At 41.6% G+C, this 26,104-nt stretch overlaps 1 protein-coding gene across 1 annotated transcript in view; it reads left to right on the plus strand.

Moving 5' to 3' along the window:
• CLINT1 (clathrin interactor 1) overlaps window positions 1–26,104 on the plus strand; it is a 1,421,335-nt gene that overhangs the window by 1,047,327 nt on the left and 347,904 nt on the right. The window contains exon 8 of the mRNA XM_044069360.1: window positions 16,198–16,279. Coding sequence (XP_043925295.1) covers window positions 16,198–16,279 — 82 coding nt within the window. The remainder of the gene's footprint in view (window positions 1–16,197; window positions 16,280–26,104) is intronic.

Consider the following 26,104-nt stretch of genomic DNA (forward strand, 5'->3'; position numbering starts at 1 on the left):
CCTTCAGGTCTGCAAGGACAGAGGCATGTCTCCTCTGGGTCAGGTGAGAGCTCATTCCACTAGATCCATGACTACGTCTGCCTTTTGGTCTAGAGTCTCTTTGGATGATATTTGTTCTGCAGCTACTTGGTCCTCATCTCATACATTTATTTCTCATTACAAATTGGATTTGACTTCCAGAAGGAGAGCATCCTTTGGTTCCATGGTGCTCCAGAATATCCTTCCATGAGGGCCACCCAGGAGTTTAGTAGCTGGGGACTCTGTCCCACAGATTGAAGACCAAATGAAGTAAACTACTTCAGATAAAGAAGTTATGTACTCACCATAATGTTCCATATGAGTAGTTCTACTTCATTTGTCTTCAATCATCCCTCTCTCCTTCCCCCGGACATTGACATATGAACAGCCTACGGGCTGCAGTTGTAGGTCAAGTATTTTTTCAGGTCGGGTTATCAGTATAAGATTCAGCAAACTCGATCTGGGGGTTGGAAGGTAGTGGAGGTGTATTATGGCTAAAGGGAGGAGCTTGGAGCTCGGAGCAGATGCTAGTAAGATTGCCGTCTCAGATCCGATACGGATCTGGTATCACACAGGTTGAAGACAAATGAAGTAGAACTACTCAGATGGAACGTTATGGTGAGTACATAACTTTGTTTTTCCTTTACATGGACGACCTACTGATTCAAGGTCTCATCATAAAACTCCATCTGTGAGCATGCACATTTCACAAGTACATCTCCTGTCCATCCTAGGGTTCACAATCACCTTCAAGAAAACCCATCTTATACCCCTCCAGAATCTGTTCTTTCTGAATTGCAGACTAGACATATGCAGAATACCTGCCTTCCTTCCTCAGAAAAATTTGCTCAATCTGGCAACCGTTTTGAGGCTACACTACCTATGCAGAAAATTCACTGGTGCCTGAAACCAGCCTGGTCTCAACATTCCCATCTGCTGGATTTCCTGATCCCTATCTTACTTTGCCTCAAAAAAAGCTACTCTGGTGGGAAAAATGGGTCATGTTCATCCCTCCTATTCACCCCATCTTCACCCAACCTAGTTCTTTACATAGATACCTCGGTCAGAGTATGGGAGTCTTGGACAGAATCCCACTAACTACAGGGAAAATGACATCCCCCAGTCCTGAAAAAACACATCAACCTGAAAGAAATGAGAGTCCTTCTGCATGCACTGTAGGTATTTTGTCATCTGTGGAAACCAGGCTCACTACTAGTATAGACTGACAACACTACAGTTCGGTGGTATCTGAACAGAAAGGGGGAGGGGGCACAAGATCATAACCACTATGCAGGCTAGCATAGGGGTCATGGCACCTAGCCACACAAATGGTCATGACTCTGACAGCTGCATATATTCCCTCACAGGAGAATGTAGTGGCGGTCTCCTTAACATGAATTAGATCCTGAACAAGCAAGTCTTCAAAACTATAAGACATCAGTGGGGAATACTAAAACTAGACCTTTTTGCTTCACCAGAAATCCACCAGCTTCCCTGTTTTAAACCAGTAGTCCTTCCCCCTTAGCTTGGAGGACAGATGTCTTCGTTTTCCAGTGGTCGAAGAGATTTCTGTATACCTTCCCCTCTGCCATTACATCCAAAAATCCTTCTAAAAGTTCTCGCTGAGACAGCACTGCTTTCCCCTCCTTTTCTACCGGTCCAAAGGAAACTATTAGAAAATACTGCTGTAACCAGATCTAATCACTCAACAGCAAGGTCTGCTTCTCCTTCCAAATCTAACTTGTCTTAGTCTTACTCTGTGGATGATAGGGTTCTGATCCCTAAAAAGGTGCGTCTTCTCTGATGAGGTAGTTTAGGTTTTACAGGAAGCCAGAAAACCTTCCACCATAAAATTGTATATAGCTAAGTGGAAAAGATTTTTTGTTTGGTGTTTCAGGCACAGCCAAGACCCATTTCTATCGGATACCCCTTCTGTCCTCAAATATGTCTGTGAGATATTACATTTTGGTCTGGCCTGCTGTTCCATTAAAGCCCATCTGCCTGCTGTTAATGCCTGCTTGCCCCTTGATCCTCCTCTCATATCCACGACAGTGATCAAACCTTTCTTGAGGGGAGTCTTACATCTTAAGCCACGTAGGAAACCTATTTTTCCTACCTGAGATATCAACTTTATGCTGGAAAAACTAACTTTGCCCCCTTCCGAGCCAGCAGCTTCTGTCCCTTTAAAATTCTGCACCTGGAAGACTAGCCTTCCTCTGCCAATAGTGTGTCTAAACTTCAAGTTGTTATGGCTGTTCCACCCTTTTTCATTTTCTGCAAGGACAGGGTAACTTTCAGGGCCAATCCCTCATTCATGCCTAAGGTAGTGAATGAGATGTCCCTCAGCCAGGTTATTTGCCTGCCTACCTTTTTCTCTACTCCCCAAAATAAGGAAGAAATAATTGTCCACTCAGTAGACATTCACAGCCAACAGTGGCTTTACTTGGATAAACCAAAAACTGTCAGAAAAATTTACCAACTTTTTGCTTCATTTATGGATTCCAAACTGAGCCAACCTGTCTGTAAGCAAACCATTGCATCTTGAATATTGAAGGCTGTTTCTCTCTGTTGCACACAGTATTGAAAAGTATTGTCTTCCTGGCCAAAAGCACGCTGCACTCCAACATTGGCCTCCATTGGGGTATTCCACAAAGGTGTAGATGCCAGGTCCATTTTGGAAATGGCCGCTTGGTCTTCTGTGCACATCTTCACCAAGCATTACAAAGTTGATGCCTTTTCAACATCCAAGGCTACCTTTACTAGGTCTGTTCTGTTTAGTCTTTTGGACAGCTCATTCCCCCTTTAGCCATAATCCCTTTTCTGTACCTTCTTCAGCTGTGGGATTCACCCATATGTTAAGAATACTGCAACAGTGATTTCTGTCAGGGCATAGTACAATTGTGCAGGAATGTAACATAGTAGATGTCCTACTGGTAATGTTGCAGTATTCCTTCCCACTCTCCTCCCCCTCTTCTCTTCCTCCGCTTCTGTTGTAAGCTATCACTTGATACACTGCTTTTGGAGGAATTTACTTACCTCTTTGAGATGCACCCCTCCTAACTGACCACTTTCCTCTCTCAGTAGTCTTCAGGCCGTTACCTTGGAAATGCTTTAAGGTTCCTCTGCATATGTATGCCTGTATACCCAACGTATACAAGCTGAGGTCATACATCAGATATATGCCCTCAAGAAGGTGACACTTTGGTACCCCAACCGGACATTAGAGGATGGAAACCCATATGTTAATACCTCAACTATGATCAGTAGGACATCTACTGTTATGGCAAGTTCTTACACAACTGATCAGATAGAAGAACAGAGCTACTAAAGTGTTTAAAGTGCTGTTCGTTAAGAACTTTTGCAAATATTTTCACAAGTGTGCTACAAACTGCAATAGTCTTCATGGATTTTGGGCTGGGGTACCTTAGGAAGAGGGATAATGATGGCATATTTTAGGGCTGATGACCTGTGGCTTTCAAAATATGCTGTCTCTTTTATTACCTTCCAGAATGGTTTGGGGTTAACATTCATAGCAGTACATTTGGATTGTCAGTATCTTGTTTAATTTTGAGTATGCGACTCTTACATAGCATTCAGAAATGTAGTCATGTTTAGTGGTGATTTTCCAAAGCATCCATGCTGTTTCTATTTCTCAAATGTTTATTTGTATGTGTTTACTGGGATAAAGCACTGATCTGGTATGAACAATTGCAGGCTTATCCCAGTTTGCAGAGTACAGCAAATTTGTGGAACAAAATAGACAGAAGCAATACAAAAAGATGTTATATCACAGTAAATGTAGATGCCAAAATCTCTTAATGTGTACAGAGTTCTTCAAGTTGCAGAACACAACAAATTGACAAACAAAGTTCAAACAGAAACAATACAAAAACAGTGTTACCTAAAGCGAAAAAACATAGATGTCAAAGTGTCTAATGTCTGAGTTCTACCAGTGTATACAAAAATGAGTTTTTTACTAGGAGAACAACAGAAATGTGAGAGCCGAAGTATAGTGAGGGAGGATAAGTTGAATTAGGTGACATGTCCTCCTTCAGTGTAAATGTATTTGCTTTGTTTAAAGGTCTTTGAATGGGCGTCTGAAAGAGTAGCTGGTTAACTCCTTGAGGTTACAAGAAGAGAAGAGATGCACAGAATTTTTTTTTTTGGTTGGGGGGGGGGGGGGGGCGCAACTGAAAAGTTATGGTTTTTACGTCAAAGATTAGTTCTTGGAGTTTGGAGCATATGGCCTGAATTTGAATGGCTTCTAAGATTATAATTTTAAAACGATAGAGATGGGGACGGGGCTGTCTAGGTACTCCTCTTTTGGTTAAAGGGAGGTGTTTGTTCAACACATTGATAATGTTTGCTCTTCACTAGGGTTAAAAGAATGATATCAAGCTAACCAGTCTTTACTGTAAATGTCAAAGAATACTCAACCTCTTTGCTTTAGAGATACAACATGGAGGTACTGTGATGGGATGGATGTAGGAAGTTTTGAAGAAGAAAGGGTGGCAAAATAGAGGAGTGATCACTGTGGCAGTTGGTAGATATTTGATATTCTGTATTTTCTTTGGAATATTTGTAATAAGATGTAGAAGGGAGTTGTTCACAATGAAAGGATTTATTTGGGGGTGGAAGATTTATTTTGTGAGAATGTTTATCTGTGTCTTCTTGATGGAGAATGTGTCAATATCAAAGGCCCCAAGAATGATTAAACTGTGTCTGCAAGCTTATTTCACTTTATCAGCTAGTATAGTTTCAAAAAGTAAGGTGGATGGGGGGGGTTGTGCAGTGCACTTCAGCAACAGTGTATATGCAATCGGATGTGTTAATGCAGCGTTTGTATTTTGTGTGTTTGTAATTAGTGCTCTTTGTTCCAGTTTGTGACTGTTGGTATTTTTGACATTTCAAGATGTGTTGATACATAGGTTCGTAGGTAAATACTATGCAATCAATCTGCAGACTCTTAAATGATTAGCCAATGACCAGTGACCAAAGGTGAGAATCAAACCTTGTACTTTGTCTTTGAGGCAAACAACTTAACCATTGTGCCAACCCCCATATTGTTGTGTGTCTCTGAATGAAGAGATGATAAAATCATCAAGCAGAGTAGTATTGCTAGAAGTGAATTCATCTTCAAATCTTGGTGAGTACCTTCATGAGTTGGAATCGTTTTTTACAAAATCTCACCAAGACAACACTGATGTACAGACTGTACTTTATATAACATGTATTATAGACAGAAATAGGTTAAAAATAAAAAAGCTGGGTGCACAAGTCCCAGGATGCCAAATACTGTTAGGCACACTGGTGCCAGGACTGTTAAAAATAAGAGTGTAGAATCCTCAAGACATAAAACATTCCTGCAGTGGGGTTAGGCCAGGCTCAGGGGGGATGATGGCGCTCCTGTTGTAGAAAGAAATAGTCTTAAAAAAAAAAAACACGAAAACAGACAGGCCAAAAAAAATTGCCATAAAGATGACAGAGTGGACTAATGAGGATAAGAAAGAAGTTATGTATTGTTACTATTATGCAAGAAGCCCAGAATTTCTGAATAGAAAGTATTCAGAAAGATTGAGAGAAATTAGAGGAAAGAAAAATACTTGCAAAAGAAAAAACTGTCAAAAGCTTCAAATGCAAATTTGTGTTCGCTAATGCAACAGATTGATGAAAAATATTGTATAGACCAAGAAACCTTGGGCTGTTTGGAAAAAGAAGCGGCAGAGGAAGTGCAAAAATATGAAGAGCAAAACCTAGAGGGTTTTGAAACATATAAAGAATAAACATGGACATGGGAAAGAAAGAGAGATCTAATATAGTACAATATTTATGCAGGGGAGAAAGCCAAATTAATCGATACAAAAAAGCATCTCCAAAGGTATTTGAAGAGAAATACAGACAAAGGCACCTAGATATGGAAAATTTCACAATACAAAAAATAAGATCACTGAGCGGAAACATAGAACAAAAGATTGGTGAAGTAGAAGTTAAGCAAATAGAAGATGAAGTTATGGAATACCTGCAAAGTGAAGGATTTAGTTTAGAAAGTCTAACATGGGTTATGTCACAGCATGATGGAACAGTAGGTCCCCAAAGTAAAATGAAACAAGTGAAGTGGGAGATATTTGAAGAAGAAATATGGACATGGGAAAGAAAAATAACGTCAATGCGGTGCAATATTTATACAAAGAACGAAGCAAAACTACTCAGGACAAAAAAGCAATATCAAAGAAATTTGAAGAGAAATACAGTCAAAGGCATCTGTTTATGGAAAATTTTACAGTACTAAAAGTAAAACAAATGGGGAAGTAGAAAAGTGGATTAGTAATGAAGGAGTTAAAAAAATAGAAACTGAAGTTATGGGTTACCTGTGATGTGAAGGATTTAATTTAGAAAATCCAACTGTGGTAAATTCACAGCATGGTGGAACAATAGTTCCCAAATTAAGGAGAAACTGGTGGAATGGGAAACATTTGATCATTTGCCATTTGAAGATGTTTTGGAGCCTTCAGTAGGAAACCAGTACAAAAGGTAATTTAGAGTTGCACAGCAAGGGAAGGAAAAGGAAATGGTGTCAGCTGTAATGCAATATTGTGGAGTGAATAGGCTAGTGAGTTCCCATATGAAAGAGCAGTGGATGCTGCAGGATGTAGCTGAAGAGAATATGTCACAGGAAGATGTTCTGGAAATTTTTGTAGAATGCCCGCAAGAAATGGAGAGTAAAGAATATGCCCTCAGTTTACAAGAAAAAGATCTAAAGGAACAGTTCCTTGATTTAATAGAGATTGATATATATATTAAGATCAATAAAATAAATAGATTACAGAAAGTCAGTAAGACCCAACTTGTTAGAAGCCTGATAAAACAAATGAACGCAGTAATCAAAAATATTAACAGAAATTCATGTGATATAACAGAAGTAAATAGGATATATTTTTGTGCAGCTAAAATAGTAACCGATAAAGTCTTACCACAAAAATACAAAGCAGTATTGGGAAACAAAGCAAAAGGAATAGAAACACCACCAAAAAAAGAAGAAATAGGCACATTTTGGAAAATGTCTGGGTTAAAGTATTACCATCCTTACCAGAGGATTTAGCCCTAAGTAAGAACTACTTATATGTGCACCCCAAACAGACACCAGCCTGGTTAACAACAGGGAAAACGATACTGCTCCTTAAGAGTGAATCTGCATACTATCCTAAAAACTGTAGACCAACACCTTGTCTTCCAACGATGTGTAGACTATGTACTAGAAATGATGCTGACAGAGTGTATAGTCATTTACAGGAAACCTCAATGGTAATATATAAATATTGGAGTCCTCCATCAAAGGTTCACTACTCAAAAATAAATCACAAAGCAAAATGTACAAAGAGCAGTCGATCCACCAGGCTGAAAAACTTTTATTAAAAGCACAAGTTAAAATAACAAAACTTAAGCCCTTCCTCAGATAAAAACACATTCCAAGTCAGTGGAATTTAAATACATGACAGCCAGTCACATCCTAGTATTGCACCCTCCTTGTTTTTAATGCAGGTTTCAGTGGAATGACATCATTCAAATCAGGTGATCTCTGTGCTGTTAACTCTGTAATCCACTTCATTTCACTCTATTCTGTGTGATTCACTAAGTCTCCCCCCTAATATTGACATCTGTTGCCTGCAATACCATGAACTTTAATCCATGAGCAGGGTTTTGCTTAATATGCTCATAAAGTGCATTGTTGACATTCTATAACCTGATGTCTGAAATATGTTTCAAAATCCTTTGTTTTAACATACAGTTAATTTTTCCCACATAAAATGTAATGCAGCACTGACACAAGGCTAAACAACATTTTGTGTTTTGCAAGAAGCCTCACCTCAGGCTTTGTCCCTCCAAATGGCTCACTGCTACAGTCATCCCTGACCACAGACCCTGGGAACTGATGAGTCTGGTATGTAAAGGTATGGAGCGCATCGTCATCATCCTGGACCTGCTTAACAAGGTTATAGGCAATCTCCAATCTCTTGACCACATGCAGTTTGGCTATGTCAAAGGGAGATCCTGCCTGCTCAACCTGATTGACTTCTTCGAGGCAGTCACCAAGGTTGCGGATGAGGGTAAGACAGTGCATACAGCCTACCTCAATCAGGCCAAAGCCTTTGATACCATTCCCCAGTCAGGAATTATTGATAAACTCACCAAACTGGGCATCAATCCCTATATTACTAGGATGATTGCAAATTGGCTCACAGAAAGGACCCACATAGTAAAAGTAGCGGATTCCAAGTCAGATTTCTGACCAGTCACGAGTGGAGTTCCACAGGGCTCAGTCCTGTGCCCTCTCCTGTTTGACACCTACTTCTCAGAAGTCCAGGCCAACACAGAGGGACTCTGGCTGACCAAGTTTGCAGATAACTACAAGCTGGGAGTCATTAACTCCCCAAGTGATGCAGACATCCTACAGAGAGGCCTCACTGAGACCAATGACTGGTGTCAGAGCCAAGGCCTTAAGCTCAGTGCCAAAAAATACATTATCATTCTCTTTGGAGAGAACTCAGTTCCCACTAATTACCACGTAAATGGGAGCCCACTGAACACTGAAGTTGCTATAAGAGATCTGGGCACCCAGGTGACAGCAACCTCACCTTCGACCACCACATTGCCACCATAGTCAGAAAGTCCTTCTATGTGGCGCATCTCATAACCAAGGGTTTCGCATCCAGGAAGAAAGAGGTCATCATCCTTTTCTACTCATCTCTCATTAGACCAATCTTCGAGTATAATGCCCCATTTGGCATGGACCTCACCAGACACCTTCAACAACTGGAGAGGCCACAGACGTACCTCACAAAGAGGATCCTAGGCTTTAAACACATGTCCTACTTGGACAGACTCAAGAAACTTCAGCTATTCTCAGTCTCTTATTGTCTGCTTAGAGTTGATCTCTGCTTGACTTACAAAGCCATGTGTGACCCAGTCCTACTTGAAATGCTACACCTAAAGAAATCCCAATCCTCCTGCACCACATGCTACAGAGATCTCAACCTCACTACCACAATCAACAGAACATGCTGGAGGGACAGGTTCATCACCCAGAGACTGCCCATACTTTGGAATAAGCTATCCATATTCCTATCCATGTCAAGCAGAGCACCTTGCTGACCCTCTTCATGGATGGGGTAACAGGAAATTTATCCCAGGGATCTCTCTAGTGGCTCTACTGGATAGAGGCACTGGGAACTAACATCGGATGGCATGACACCAGATCATTTTTTATGAGCTAGGCTTGTAAAAGTTCTAGGGCCATTAGCCTAGTACACACCTATGAACCTATGAAATTGGGGGCTGACAAATTTCCAGGGCTCAATGAAATGGATAATATTAAAGTGTTATCTTAAAGATAGAAGATCTAAGAAATTGTAGTTTTAAGTAATTGTTTAATTTAATAATGTAGTTAATTGGTTTGTGCATGTAAAGGTTTTTATTGTCTTGCTGTGTAACTCTGAAGTCCTAGTTCCTCAAGGACGAAAGCGCTTAGTTAAAAAAAAAAAATCATGTTCTCTGGTGGATGATTTAAAATTGTATAATACATCAGATGAGGAGTTGAAAGTACAAATGGAAGTGGTCAAAACATGCTCAGATGACATAAGGGTGGTGTTTGGTCTTGATAAATGTGCAAAAAGCAACGTTTAAAGTGGGAAGACTGCAGCAACAAGAAAATATCATTCTGGGACATGAACGTGATATAAATGAACTTGAGGTCCTGTTCTAGCTTACAGTTTTGAGGTGATTGGCCCCAAAATGTATTGGGTCAGTTGGACAGGAAAACAAGAAAAATGCTTCACGTTTATCAAATGATAAAAAGTCAGTAAATACCAAGATAATATATTCCACATTCTGAAGGAGGTATAAGCTTCCTCGAAATTGATTACATGTATAGGATCATAGGAGATTACTAAGCTATTGACCCGGAGGTCATTTTAAGCCTAGCTGTTTCATCCTAATGTACTACAGTAGAAATGCTAGTCAGTACACAAGATTGCATTTAGTGATGACTCCCCATGTTCAGGAGGGTTGCGGGCTCTATCCCCGGTAAGAATTTATGGTGCCCCATCCACTCGTCCAGGTTCCTCTTGAACAGTGTCATAGAGGTCCTCAGTTTCACATGAATTGGTAGCCTGTTCCAAAGACGTGGCAGTTGCTGGGAGATAAATCTGTCCTTCCAGCATGTCCTGTGTAAGTTGCAGGCCATATTTAGGTCCTTGGAATGGATAGGCCTAGTCCCATTTGATTTATGGATATGCAGCAAGCTTATTAGGTTTTGGGTGTTGGATCGCTCTGTAGGCCAGGCATAAGTCTCCCCTAAGAAGTCTATTTGATACAGAGTATAGTGACAGGGATTTTAGTCAGTCTGTGTGAGGCACATGCTGAAACCCCTTGATCTTCTTTGTTAGAAACTTCTGAGGTCTATAGCTGCAAGTGCTTAGTGCGGTATGTGCCAAATAGGACGTTATTCTCAATTATGAGCTGAATAAGTGCTGAGTATAAGGGGTTATAACTTCATTTGCTGTCAAGGCAATGCCTTTACTAATCAAGTGTGCTACGTAGAAAACTTTCCTTATTACAGTAGACACATGGTGGTTAAAGTTGCAGTGAACTTGTGATCCCAGGTCCCTTACCACTTCATGGGTGCTTGGATATTGTTGTTGATATGATAGTGTGAGGGGCCATTGGGAATGATGATGCTTTTCTTTGCTTTCAGTTTGAGACCTTGACTAATACACCAGTCGTTGGTCTGCGTGAGACCCTCTTTGGGGATTCAGTGATTTTCCCATAGTTTGCAGTTGTCTGCAAACCTTATGAGAAGTATATACCAAACAGTAGGGGGCCCAGCACTGACCCCTGTGCCCCACCCCCCACTGGTAACAGGTCTGCTGGTTGATGTGGAGTCACCCACTTTGATAGTGTGTGTCCGGTTTGTGAGCTAGTTGGCAACTCGTCTTACAATGAAGGGGTTTACATTCAGTTTATCAGTAATGCCTGAATATGGAATTGTGTCAAAAGCCTTTGCCAGGTCGAGGTATGCTGTGTGCACAGATCTGTTGTTGTCAATGGTCTTGATCACATTTTCAAAGAAATCCACTAAATTTAACAGGCAGGGGCTTCCCCTCATAAAGCCAAACTGGGTAGGATCCAGGATTTGGAGGTCACCTGTGTCTTTATTTATGAGGTCCATAATGATACATTCCATGACCTTACAGATGAGGCTTGTCAGGCTTATGGGTCTGTAATTGCCTGGGTCTTTTGCCACCTTTGTGGAGGGGAATAACTGTTGCTGTTATCCATTCCGCAGTAACAAAGCCTGTGATTAGGCTATGATTGAAAAGGGTACTTAGTGGTGGTGATAGTTCATGTTTTAGCCTGTTTAGATGACAGCCTGGGATGTCATCTGGGCCCCATAGAGGCTGTGTTTTTTGCCTTGGACAAGGCTTTGAGGACCTGCTCTTTAGATATGTAGGATGGGGGTGGGGTTTGGGGGAAGGTTTGTTGTAAGTTAGGAAGGGATAAGGGAGTGAAATTTTTGTCAAATCTATCCGCTAGCAGGTTTGCTATGTCTGTGGGATCAGTGTGTGTTATACTGTTGGCCACTAGTTCTGCACATGCTTGGGTCCTACCCTTTAGGTTACATACATAGCTGTAAAAGGCCTTATGGTTATCCTTGGCTGTACTTGCTAAGTTTCTTTCAAAGGAACCCTTGGAGGATTTGATAAGTTGCCTGTTGAGGCTAAGGAGGGTGCTTTGCCATTGTTTGGGCCTTGCCTTTGTTTTCTTGGACAGCAACTTTTTGTGTTTATTGTAAAGTTTGATATATTGGTATACATCAGCAATCATAGGGTTGCATATGTATCCGCTGATCTCACTAGTTCCAAAAATAGATTTGTTCTCTTCATATTTCATAACTTTCGCTAAGTTGACTTCCCTGCTTATTGATATTAAGCAGGAATGGAAACCAAACCAGAAGTAGACAGAAATCGGGCAGCACCTGAATATGCCAAAAAACAACATAAAGAATAGAAGAAGAAGGATCAAATAAGAAGGTAAGAAACGTGGAAAGGTAACAGCCTCATGTTGATCAGGATCTCACACAGGAATATTTAAGGAGAAGTGAATTTAAACCAAAAGATGAAAGGTTAATATTAGTGGCCCATGATAGTGGCCTTATGTACACATTAGTTTACAAAGTCTATTGAACATGTTGGAGATGCAGAGAAATACAGGTTCTGTAAAACAGAACTGGAAACAGTCACATGTGTTGTTGCTGAGTGAGATACACTAATGGTAGAGGGCCTGTATACTGAAAGGCATAATAATTTGGCAAGACTGTTTAATTGGAGATTGTGCACCCATTACAATACTGAAGTAGCTGAGAAGCATTGGAAATATGACCTACAAAGTATTGTAGAGAATGATTAAGTTTATATCATGTGGTATTACCCATTACCAACAGTTCAAAAACTGGATTCAAGAAAACCAGATATAGTAGTCTATGAAAAGAAGACAAAAGTAGTATTGATCATTAAAATTGCTACACCCAGTGATTACAATGTCTTATGTACAGAGAGACTTGTATTTTGTGATTACCTATGGTATAGGTGTATACAAAGCAGTGGTCCATGACACCTGCCCTCATCCTGAGAAAGCCAAAGCTGCCAATACTCTGAGAAGTAGGACAACATAGTCTAAATTGAAGACACATGCAGCTTGAGCTAGCTGAGATCACTGCCCAGACCTTCTCAGGATCTTAAGAAGCTGGCCCAGGATTTTGTCTTATTCCTACAAAACTGCAACCTTCCTCAGACTAGCCTTTAGTGACAGGGGTCTCTGTACAGAAAAGAAAAATTACTTAATCCCCCTTTGAGGCAGATGAGCTGGTGTGTGTCTTCCATGTATAGGTTCATAGGTAGGTACTAGGCTATCGGCCCAAGGGCCTATGTAAGCCTAGCCAACAAGGTTCCCTGGCTTACGCCACCCAAGAAAGTTATTTTCCTGTGCCACTGTCGAGCAGACACACACAAGTGATCCCAGGGGTGTATTTCCTATTTCCCATCCACTCATCAAGATTTTTCTTGACGAGTGCTAATGAAGAACTTTGCTCGACATAGATGGATAAGCCTGTTCCAGAGTATGGGAAGTCTCTGGGACAGGAATCTATCTCTCCAGCATGTCCTGTTTATTGTGGTGACAAGGTTTAGGTTCCTAGAGCGTGTAGCTCTGAGGGATTGGGATTTCTTTAGGTGTAGCATGTCCAACTGCTCTGGGTTTGACATAGCTTTATATGTTAGGCAGAGATCACCTCGGAGTAGGCGATATGCTAAGCTTTGACTTAAGACACTGAGGTCACCCTACCCCCCTTCCCCACCATTAGATGTATCATTTGTTGGTGCCGTCAGTAGAATGAAGGATCACTTTAAATGTGAAACTAGGCTGACCTCTGATCCCTAGAGAGCTTTTAGGTTTACCAGAGCCAAAACTATTAGTCATACCTGCAGTCACTGAGACCGTAGCAAGAATGCCGTTAGTGGTGCACCCCTGGAATCTGGCTACCAACATCCTGCTTCAAGTAACCAGACTGCTTTCATAGGTTTATTGATTCCTGCAAGTACTTGTACAAAATTACTTTTACTAAACCAACTATGGTCTCCCTGCATACCAGAAATGGGTCTGTTGGGGTTCCAACCAAGAATCCACTTCCCAGTAACGGGGAGAATAAGATACTGGACCACTTTGAAGAAGAAGTTTACACTTAATACTGTCCTGGCATTTAGGCCTTAAACTGCCAAACATATATGATGAAGTGCCAAGACTTTCCTGTTTCATTTGAGAGACAAGGCTCTGGCGGTTGAAGCCCTTGAAGATATGCCATCTCACTTCTCAGATTGTCAGGCTTTTTATCAAGTGTGGTTGTGTTACTGAAGATGCATCAAATAGGCCAGCAGCCATTGGATCAGTCATTAGAAGACATAGCTGACTGAGGATTTGCCCCTTACCAGATCATGTCAAACACAGCTACTAATTACACGACTGGAGAAGAAGCTGCTCTTTAGACCCTTAATAAATGTGTATAGGAGACTGGAAGTAAAGAGAAAGACCGTGCTTTCTGAAAAACAGTTCTTTCAATTCTCTGCTTAGGTACAGTAATAAGTACACGACCAAGAGCTGTCCTTTCCACCAGAAGTAGGAAAAAGTAAGCATCAAAAAGGCAAGAGAGATCAGTATAAGAAAAATGGCAATCTAACCAGATGGGGAAACCAGATGGTGAAACCTAGGGGCCCTTGGGACCTTAACATAAGTCTTAATAGGGAATAGTTGTGGCTGTCCTGTACTCCTCCCTCTTCTAACCACCAAATCCCATCTTAGCCCATCTTCCCACCAAACCTCTCTTTCCTTCATCAGCTCCCAAAGAATATAGGAACATCCATCCCACTTTGTAGAGGAGTGGGGGACATTACACAAGATAAATGTCTTACATTGTGTGCTTGCAGGATACAAGCTTCACTTTTAGAAAAGAAAAAGCTATCAGTTATTCCACTTTTTCCCAAGAAACAATGACACAAGTCCACCCCTTTTACACTTTTTTTTTCAATATACCATAGAGAGATTCCAGAGGAACTGTAAGGCACAGATTTTTATTCATGATTGTTTTTAGTCCGAAAAACACAGGCCTTGGAGATCCATCTTAGACCTATCAAGGATAAACAAGCTCCTAAATGTGCCAAAGTTCAAAATACTAACTTTGCAAGCCGTTCTGCTCTTCTCTTTCCTCAAGCTTTCATGATACCCTTACATCTGAAAAATGCTTAATCTCCGATTTCTATACTGAGGGAACTCAGCAGTTACTTTAGATTCAAAGCAGGGGGTGCCACTTTTATTTTGCTTCCTTTTTCTTTGCCCTTTGGTTGGTATTCTGCTTCCAGAGTGTTCACAAAGCATCCACATTCACTAATTGCTTTTCTGTGTGACAGGTGGCATTCGAATGACTGCCTGATTGGCACCAACCTTAGAAGTACATAAGACACTGCATTTCATCCTGACATGCCTACAAAACATGATACATTATTTGAACTTGCTCAATTCACTCCTGCTGTCCATGAGACTAGTCTTATTCCTGGGGACCCACCTTGACAACATTCATCAGAAATCCTTTCCCACTCAAGATAAAGGTCTGTTCCTGACCAGATACTTCACATCTGTATCACAGCAAAACAAGATCACTGTAAGGGATTTTCTGAAAACACTGTTTTACATGGCCTTCTCAGTCCTGATGTCCCTCTAGCAAGACTACATGAGAGCACGTCTCAGAAGAAGATTAAACTAGTGTGCTCTGTCCTTTCTGCATTCTGTCCTTCTCCTGTCTGTATCAAGGAGGAGTGCTAATGCTGTATACAACAGATGAACCTCAGTCAGGAGTTCCAGTTCAGGCTAGACCCAGGCACCCAGATGTCTGCAACAGACTCCTCTTTCATTGCTTATGAAACCCACACAGAGGATTTAAGGATCCAGCAATTCTGGAACAAAAGACCAAGATGAAAATGCGTCAACATAAAGGAAATGATGGCAGTAATACTAGCCATCAAGGCCATCAAACCTGTTTGAAATCTAGGGATCCTTGTTTAGTGAGAAAAATCACATCTGTCATATTTACAAGAACCTGTGATTTTATTTATGCGCAGGTCCCCCGTTTAAAGGTGTGGAATGAAATTCAACGTGCATTGCATTTAATGTGAATTTCACCGTAGTTTGCACACATTCAGCGCCTTATGAACAAAAATGTTCCGTCCAAGACTTTGCCAACAGACTAAACCTATTTTACTTGGTGCTAGCCATAGGCTTTCAGGAAGGGACACTTAACACTGAGGTTCTCCCTTCACTCCCTTACAATTACAAATACTTAATTTGTGCAACTAAGACAGCTCATGAGACTCATTTTGTAGTTAGTGACCTGCTGCAGTAGCTTTTCTCAAGGTTTGCCATTTTGGTGCAATATGGTAAGTCTCCCCACTTGTACAACTTGAAAAATTGTATGTAAAATGGAATCCAAAATGCCAACTTTATAACATGCTTACATTGTGTTAACTGCTGTCAAAGTTGTATTAACAGATTCTCATTTGCTTTGTATGTAAATTCTATTAGGTTTCAGCAACAACCAACAGTAAGTCTCCTAGTGACCTTGTTGATCTCTTGTTTGATGGACAAGATCATTCACATTTAACAGGCAAGTGTTTTATTCATGCTTTTTATTGTTTACGTTTTATACGTTACATTGTATTTACCATTTGTTAACTATGTAATTGGGCTTATCTGTTGATCTTTTTCAGCCAAGACCTGACTTTTACCATGAATAATATTTTGATACGGAAAATGGGTAGTTAAACAGATGATTCTTGTATATGTGCTTGCTTTAAAAAAATGATCTTACTGATACCTGTTTAACAGAATATAGCCTTCATTAAGTAGTTGGTTAGCAAATTCAAAGATGTGTTTACAGCTACAGTTCTGACATTCCCTCTCTCTAGACTCTTTCTGATTTAATGCCAAGCAAGTGCTGTATATAATTTCACTTGTGTAATTTTGCATGTAGGTCTGTAGTGTTCTGTGGTATTCTCATGATTTTTTTTTACTTGTGACAATGTTCCTATGCCTTAATAAAGAAATGATCCGAGGTTGTCTTTTCCATACGGGTTCAACCTGTGAGTTATCGGATTTGACTTTGATCCGAGACTGGTCATTTCTAGAAGACTTCAGCCCCCAAGCTCTTCTTCCTCTATCCCCCATTACCTAGCTCTGTACAGAATTATTTCAGATCTCATTAGCCACTTTCCAGGATAGTAGCTTGATCTTGAGCTCCTCTGGGGTGTATCGTTTTTTGTGTGCTTTCATGCCATTTTTTATTCACCTTTTTCTTGTTTCTTAAGTTTTTTCATAGGTTCATAGTTCATAGTTTAGTACTAAGCTAACTGCCCTTGCGAGCCATTTTAAGCATAGCCAATTATCCCTTGTGAGATTCAAACCCTGCACCTTGGGTTTGTAAGGCAAACACCTTAGCCATTAAGCCACCCTCCCAACCCCAGTACTAGGCTAACTGCCCTTGCGAGCCATTTTTTTAAACATAGCCAATTATCCCTTGTGAGACTCAAACCCCGTACCTTGTGTTTGTAAGGCAAACACCTTAACAATTAGGTCACCCTCCCATAATAGATAGTTGTTTATCTAGTAGGTATGGTTAAGTAGTGTAGATTTAGCTTTAGTGTAAATTTTTCTTATGGCATTTGCAGGCTTTTTCTGCCTTGTTGCAAGTATTTTTTTCTCTGTAGTTGTTAGCTTTCTAGTAGTAGAGTAATAGTGTAATTTTTGTAGTTTATGCTGTGTTTTATGATTAGGTAGTCTCCTTTCCAGTGGATAGTGTGTTGTGTTTAACTGTTTTAGATGGATAAGGGGCTTAAGAAGTGTGGTGTGTGGCCACAAGCATCCTTCCCAAGACTTGCACAGTTAGTGCGTGTACTGTCTTGGGTCTGCTCACTTTGAAACTCTGAGCTTCGTTTGTTAGAACTTTGGGTCCAGGGCTGTCAGTGAACGAAGAGCCAAGCTGGCCCTGAAGGATCTTTTGCCTGCCAGGATACTTCCTCCTCATTAACTCTGGCTAGTAAACATGACAGAGTGATCTGGATCAGGAGGAGGGGACTAATTGCACTGTATCATCCAGGAGGGATCATAAATGCATGGCTCCCACTGCTATTAGCCAAATGGATCTGAAGATCCTAATATCTTTGGCTTCTCCAGCTGTCAGTGTCATTCTCAGATTCGACAACTTGGACCCATTCTCCTGTAGCCCCAGCTGTGGGGAGGACCCCTTCCCAGACACTGTGTTTCTAGCCCCTTTTGTCAAGAGGGGCACCATTGGGCATGGTTCATTCTCCCTTTCCACCTCCATTCCCTGGGAATTTTCTCTGGAGTCTTTGTTGTCTCCGCCCCCATCTTCAGAGCCTTGTACCAGTAAGCAGCCTCCAGCCCTGCCTCGCTGGCTTCTTCATCTCATTTGGTCCAATCAGTCAGGAGTTTGAAACCCGATGATTTTGAGCAACTGATGCACTCTTTCCTGCATGCCCAGATGCAGTTAGGCCTGATCCCATTGGCCTCTGGTCCTCAACTTCAGGCCTAGACTCTGACTAATTTGTTTCCTTCCTCAAGCCTGGTGGCTCATGGGTTCCCAGCGCTGGTTGCCTTATCACTTTCAGGGTCTGATCCAGTGGCCTTGCTTTTCTTAGCTCCAACCCCTGCCCTGGCCTTCTTGACTTGGACATTCTCAGCTCAGTGCAGCCAACCCTTCAGAGCTGGAGTTTCTGGGTCTGGATTGAAGCTTTGGGTTTCAGAGTTGTCCCTCTGGCTCAGCGCTTCATCTCTCTGTAGTTTGGCTCCAATCATGACATTGGGGCAGGCGGGAGCAGCTCCTCTGGAGTCTGGCATGTCCTTGGAGTCTTCAGCTCCCAATGGTGTGGGCTGCAGGTGGCCTTCTTCAGTCTTTGCCTTTGACATTATAGAGAAGATGTTCCCCTGGCTCCAGGTAAGGTGGCTGGTGCCAACTGGCATCCCTCCCCTCTTCCATCTAGGACAGCTCACTGCAAATAGCCTACAGACTACCCTGAATCCAGGGTCTCCTGTCTGTTCCACTTCTCCCTTCTGTTTTCCCCTGGTGGGAATGTCATGGAAAGAGGTGGTGTAAGTGGTTCCCGAGGAATTCCTAACCAAGGATGCCGACCTTGAGGAAGGAGTTAAGTCCCCAAAATCTCCCCTCGAAGATGACACTTTTGACAACCCCATGGAGTTGCTTCACCAATTCGAGGGGGCGTCAAACAGTCAAAGGCCCATCCCTGGAAGCATTCGAGGTGGACCTATCCACTTCCTCGGTGGTTCCCACTCTGAACCCACTTAGTCACTCAGAGGGGTTGGAGGGATCCTAGTAAAGTGGAACCAATTCTCAAAAAGCCCAATAAGATCTTGACAGCACTGGATTAAGGATCCCCAACATTGATGCTATTGTGGTGGCAGCAACCAACAAAAAGGCCGTCTTGGAAAAAAAGTTCATTGGCCCACCTCCATAATCGGGAGTCTAGGGCATTGGGCCTGTTAGGAGAGTACTTCTACGCATCGGCCACCTTTGCCCTGAGAACATTAAATTGCTTTGCTCACTTGACAAGACTTCAACGAGACATCATATCTAAAGTGTTAAGAATGGTTAAGACACAACAGACTCCACACTCTCAAAAGACTTTGGAGACACAGCTGTCCACCTTGCAGTCTACTTCTAACATGTGCCATATGCTCTGCATTTCAACACAGCTGCTGACACATCCTGGACTGCTGGCGTCAGCATTTCCATGTATCACCACACTTGGATGAGATTTTGTAACTTTGTGAACTGCTTCAAGGCATCTTTTAATAACCCCTACAATGGTTCCTCACTTTTTGAGTGTTAGATTAAAGACATTTTGACCAGGAGTGAGCAAGATGCAAAGATGCTGTCTATTGGAGTGTTTTGCTAGCCCGCCCCACCCCAGTGGGTCTTCCTGAGGAACCAGGAGGAATGAAAATGTCTATTCTTTAGAAAACTGCAGCAGTCTTTTCAGGATGCTACTGCGGAGTTCCCCTTGTGGCTGGGGAGTAACCAGAATGGGCACGTGTTGTGTGTGACAGGGATGCTCTGCAGAGCCAGGGCTTCCACACAGCATTTTCCAGGAGGCTCTTCCAGCATCCCTGAAGGGTTGCCCAACTGTCCTACTCTGAAGGTAGCTGGGTGTGGGTTTGCTCTACCCCCTGGAAGTTTGGGAGGCCATCACCTTCAACACATGGGTATTAACTTTGTATCCAGAGGCTACACAATTCCATTTTTATTTGTGCCAAAAGAAAATGTCAAACATCTTCCAGACATACCACACTCCATCAAAGAAATGATGCAGTTATCAAAATCCCAAAGTTTTTAGTAAATCAAGTCATCCAAGAGGTCCCACCAGACCAATGCAGATTTGGTATCTACTCCAAGTTCTTTTTGGTCCCAGAGAAGAACAAGGATCTCAGACCAGTTTTGGATTTAAGCAAATTGAGTTGCTTTGTAAACACATACCAAGTTTGGATGTTGACGGTGCACTGCATTCTACCTGTGTTGATAAAGGACAAATGAATGTACTCAGCTGACCTCAAGGATACCTATCATTATATAAAGATAATGAGAGAGACCATCCAGGAAGGTACCTGCACTTCCAGCTGGGTGATAATCATTGTCAGTTCAGAGCATTGCCCTTTGGTGTCACCCCCCCACCCCCCCAGTGTTCATCAAGTGCATGGCAGTCATGGCAGCTTGGCTCAGGCCACAGGGTTTCCACGTCTTACCTTACCTGGATGATTGGCTTTTCACCACTTCCACAAGGGTATCACTAGACAGGACCAGGAACTCTGTACTCCAGTTATGCCTTTCCTTAGAAATCACCATAAATGTATTAAAAGTTCAGTGTTTAGCCATTTCAGACTTTGGAATTCATAGGCTGCCAGTTGAACATATAGAATGTCAGATTGCAAAACTCCTGGTTTTGAGTATCTGCCCTTCTTTCTCAGGCCAGTGCATTACTGTCTCACAGGAAACATCTGGCTTCGCTGTGCCTCAAACTGTTATGTCACATGACTGCAACAATCTGCTTGCTTCCCCTGGTGAAGTACCATATGAGGGTACTGCTGGACATTAGTGATGCAGTGGTCCTGTTTAAACTCACCCTGTGGAGTTTCCCATCATATTGACAGGATGTGTAGTTAAAATGATATACCACTCATGTTTTGGCTTCCCAGGTCCCCTTTCTCAGGGCGGTGCAGGGTCAGTGATAGTTACCTGTGTTATTGGAAAAGCTTTTCTACAAGAGGTGTTGCAGCACAGTAGTAGCGTTTTTAAATTTGGTTTTGTTTCTTCTCTACTGTCCATCCCTTCTGCATTGTCCCGTTTTCCTCTGTTCAAGCTCCAGAGCAAGATGGAGAGGAGGGGGCTTCCTTCTAAGATGCAGTGGTTATGGTAAGGATAGCTTTTACCCTTTGGTCTACTTTTAATCCCATCTCTTTCGGGCATGGCATGGCTTTGATATCACAACATATAATTTGCTCATGCTAACATATACACATCTTCCACTGTGGTTGGTCTACTTGGACTTCTCCTTTAACTTCTGCTTGTCTGAGCTAGAGCTTCTGACCACCACTGTTGACCATAAGCAAGCGGGAATTACCTCCTTGTGATGGGTAAACCAGCATATGTCACTGATTTCTACCCCTGCCCCTTGGCTGTTTCCTGCAGAGCTTAGGTATGCTGAGTAACAAATGTTCCTTGGTTTTAAGTTACAAGTATACTCTCTTTTTGATTTACATTGTGTAAATCATTACACTTATGGAAACAGAATCTGTGTTTATTGCATATTTTTGATCATTTGATTTTTTTCTTTTTTTTGCAGAGCTTCATAGATTTGCTCCTTCTGTTATCCATTCGTGCAAGCGAGCATGTGCATGCACACACACACACACACACACATACACATACACATACACACACACACACACACACACACACACACACACACACACACACACACACACACACATACACATACACATACACACACACACACAGCTGTTTAGCAGAGTGTTGCATGCTTTGTCTACCCTGCTTATACATTTCAGGTCTATAAGGTCCTGTCATTTTTTTGTTTCTTGATGTTTTACTTGGAAGTTTTTTTTTTTGCTCCTCTTGTGAGATTAAGGACATGGCTATTTATACAGCCAGCAAGCTTTGATAATTGTATAAGGTTTGGAAAAATCTTTGGATAGTGTTTTGCATAGTTTATTTATAAGGATATCCCATTCTCTATTAAATGAAGTGCTTCGAATTTAGTTGTACTACAAAGACAAGTTAATCATATTGCATCTTGCAGTAAGTAGTCTGATATTTGGCCCTTTTGTATGAATGCCTTGCACAGTTGCACTGTGAATATCAAGGTGTGGAAGACTAACTTCGTCTACAGACCACATGTCTATATCAAGTTATCATATCTGGAAAAAAATAGTATTACTAATTTTGTTTACGGTTTTCCACACCATCCTTTTTCTCGGTTGTAGAAGGCTTTTACCACTAGCTACATAAATTAATAGAGTTCAGCCCTTCATGTTGAGTTGTCCTGTTTAGAGAAGTGTGTGTTAGTATTTTTCATGTTTGGCATATACTTTATGAAGAAGAGACTTATTTAAACAGAATTGAAAAGTAATACAATAATACAGCAGATACACAGTTAAGTGTGTGCAAACTTGAACAGAACATTTTTTTTTCTTATTTTATTGGCACTAGTGTCTTAAGTGGAGCAAATAGTTCTGCTTTAATTAACCTACTTGAGCAAAACAGATGGGGCAGAATGTCTTGGAGCAGTGCGACAATTCTGAAATGGCACCAGATGTTGTGAAATTGTCCCTAGTGATACTTGAGTGCTACACAGATGTTATGGTCCCACCTGGTTGGTTTCTAAGCACTGCAGGATAAGTATCTACATTGTAACCCAGGGTAACGTGTGCATAGCATAAAAGGCAGTGTTACAGAACTGTTCTATCATTTTGTGATAAAATCCTTTGTGCCAGTGCTGGAGAAGAGAGAGTACTGTTATGTTTATACATTTAGTGAATCAGTCCATTCGTATGTTACAGAAGAACAAGTGACCCAGCTAATGGCATACAGTGATAGATTTGCTTTACTCCTCTAGGGCATTGTGATGCTGTGAAATTAAGACCTTAATTAACTGATTACTGCACAAAAGATGAGCCCCAAAATTTATTTTGAATATGTAACTGTTGTTGGTTTCACTGAAGATTGCTAAAATACTTCATAAGGAATTACTATCTTTACAACTGGAATTTTAAACTGTAATGCAAAGTAGCCCCTTTCTTTACTTGAACATAATTACAAGTTCTTTTGAAATTACTAGAAAAAAAATAAAGAATAATTGTAGAAACCATAGTGTATGCTAAAAATATAAGGCTGGGGAAAAAGATCATTTTTGGGAAAGTGGTATAACTCTACCAATTGTAGCCTTAATTGCGTAAGTAAAAACATGTATTCAGTTTTTGTCATGTGAAATTTGATCTTGTTCTGTAGTGCCCCGTTAGGCAGAAATTCCTTATTTTTATCTTTATGTGGAATTTGGTCTTGTTCTGTAGTGCTCCGTTAGGCAGAAATTCCTTATTCTTTTTTTTTAAGGTCATTGGCTGACTGAGGTCACCTGGACTACACCGTAGACTAAGCACCTCATTGGTTCTTTTGAGCTTTTGTTTTCTTAAAAGTTGTCTCAGGTTTCAACTTTCTGTTACCTAAGAAGTTAAGTTGTGAGTGTTTCTGCCATTTCACATTGAGCTAATCGAAGGAAGGACACTGAGCAAACTCGGATCTGTAATATATAACATTAAGTATCCTGTTTTTTTTTGCTTATTTTGTTCGAGTTATTTATAGCACTTTGTGTACTCTATATTTTTCTAGCTAGTTCCACTGTGTGTGAGGTATTAACTGGAAATTGTCCACTTTTCTTAAGCATCTGTTGGGTTGTTTGTTTCTGATAACTTGTTGCAGTTAAACGCTTTCTCTAGAGGCTCCTTTAGCTGTTTGAAACTTTCATTTTAAGGCTCACTGCTGCTTTTCTGCTGTGAGAAACATTTATGCAGTTTGTGGCTTTGCAGTTGCCCACCCCTACTGTAAATTTGATCTGGGACCCTCCTCCCAGTCTAGTGTCATTACCTCATTCTACCCAGTACAGGGAAAACATTTGAGAACGCCAATCAGCTCAGTTTCTGCTACTCCTTTTTCTCTTTCCACAAAAAAAAAAAAAAAATTCTAAGCTTGTTTCCTGCCTTTCCTGTGGGTAGTCTAGTCTGGGTATAGATTTGCTGTGTCCATGACTATTTGTAGGCTTCTAAGCCCCCAAGTCTTTTTGTGTTGGAGGGAAGCCTTCTAGCTTAATTTTGTTTCTTAGAACTAGCCAGTTTTTTGTTTCAGCACTCGTCTGTTTCTTTGAGCTCAGCACTTGTTCAGAACTTATTGTAAGAACTAAATATGCTACAAATTACTACAGCACTCAACTTTCCTCACTGTCTAGAGGAAAACATTTTCTAGTACTTAACAAATAAGCACCTATCCAGGCATGTCTAAGTGTCAGCTCCCGGTGTTTTCTCCTGTCTACCTGATGAATCTGGGCATCTTGGGGCAATGCAGTAATTGCCTCATGTACACAGACAGCCCTCTCCTCCTACCACCCAACACTACAACCTGTGAGAGATGCACTTATATAGCCAAACTGGAAGCAAAGCTCTCTTCACCCAAGACTGGACTAGACAGGAGGAGAAGGTAAACACTTGCGCCACACCACACTCAGCACATAGTTCCTCAAAACCTACACCACCAAAACACACACACAGAAACACAAAACACACACCTACATTCGCAGAGGCTCTCAGTAAAATCCTGCCCAAGCAACAGGGACCTCCAAAGCAGAAACATAAGCAACCTCCACCCCCCAACACAACCCAAATGACACATAGCCCACAAACTCAGTGTGCCACTCAACCACAGCCCATAAGGCATAACAACGTACCCAACACTCTAGTCATAGGTGACTCTGTAGTCAGGCACACTAATGTTCCACTCACCAGGCTAAACAAGGAGAAAGTTACTGTCAGTTGCCTGTTGGGTGCCAGGATCCACCACATAACACATGCACTCAGGTCACTCCACAGCAAGTACAAATATGACTCTGCCATTGTCCATGTTGGTGTGAATGACCTGAGACGTACCTCCTTGGACTACATGAAAAGGGACATGGAGGAGCTGTCCGATCTTGTAGCCCAGTCAGGTATGACCCTATCCATGAGTAGCATCCTGCCATCACCCAGAATGATACCACAGTACAAGGACAAAATGATTGACTTCAACAATTGGCTAAGCTTCTGGTGTCATTCTAAGGGGACCCAGTATATGTCTGCCTGGGATGACATGATCGACAAACCACGATGCTTTGCCAGAGATGGCCTGCACCTGTCGCCCCTGGGATTCTGGATACTGGCTAAGGCTCTAGCTACCCCTATAGTGCCTTTTTAGGCAAGGTTCAAATGACAAATTCACCACCCTAACAGGTACAGGCAAGAAGAATCTGAGGGTACTGCTACTCAATGCTAGAAGTCTAAACCTTAAAATGCACTCACTTGAGGCACTCCTTAAAATGGAGAACATCAACATCTGTGCAGTGACTGAGACCTGGTTCAAAGCTCCAGAGAGTACCCCTGCATTACCAGGCTATAATTCATACCACACCTTTCGGCCACCTAACCTGGACCGAAACACTAAAGGCGGAGGCATGTCCATATTCATTAAGGATATCCACACCTCCAGGCTAGTTGCTCAGCATAATGCATCCGAGATTATCTAAGTGCAACTAACTCTGGGCAAGACCGCAAACCAAATTGTAGCTTGCTACAGACCCCCCACCATGCCCCAGGATTCCCACTCCTCATTTCTTAATACACTGGAAAATATTAGGGTACAACCTAACACCCTAATAATGGATGATTTCAACTACCCTACCATTAACTGGGAAAACTACTCATGTACCAACTCTTGTGCTCAACGTTTTCTGGAATTCATAAATTCCAAAGCCATGGATCAACTTATTCACACCCCCACCAGGGGCAGCAATATCCTAGACCTGGTCATTACCAACATGGGAAACCGATGTTCCACACCAGAGGTCAATTCCTCGTTGGTCAGATCCGACCACAAGCTAATCAGGCTAGACATCCACATCCCACCCCCAGCCCCAATTAGGGAAACCATCGTAAAAAACTTCTCAAAAGCCAACTTCACACTTCTTAAGACAGAAGTGGCAAACTTCATAACACCTATGCAGATGGACAATAGAGGTATGACTGCCAAATCCTACACAAATGCACTTTATAAGCACTTACACGAGTGCATGGATCATGCTAT

The sequence above is a fragment of the Protopterus annectens genome, chromosome 4.part0 (genome assembly GCF_019279795.1).
Source record: "Protopterus annectens isolate FY-2018-M chromosome 4.part0, PAN1.0, whole genome shotgun sequence".
Taxonomy (NCBI): Eukaryota; Metazoa; Chordata; order Ceratodontiformes; family Protopteridae; genus Protopterus; species Protopterus annectens.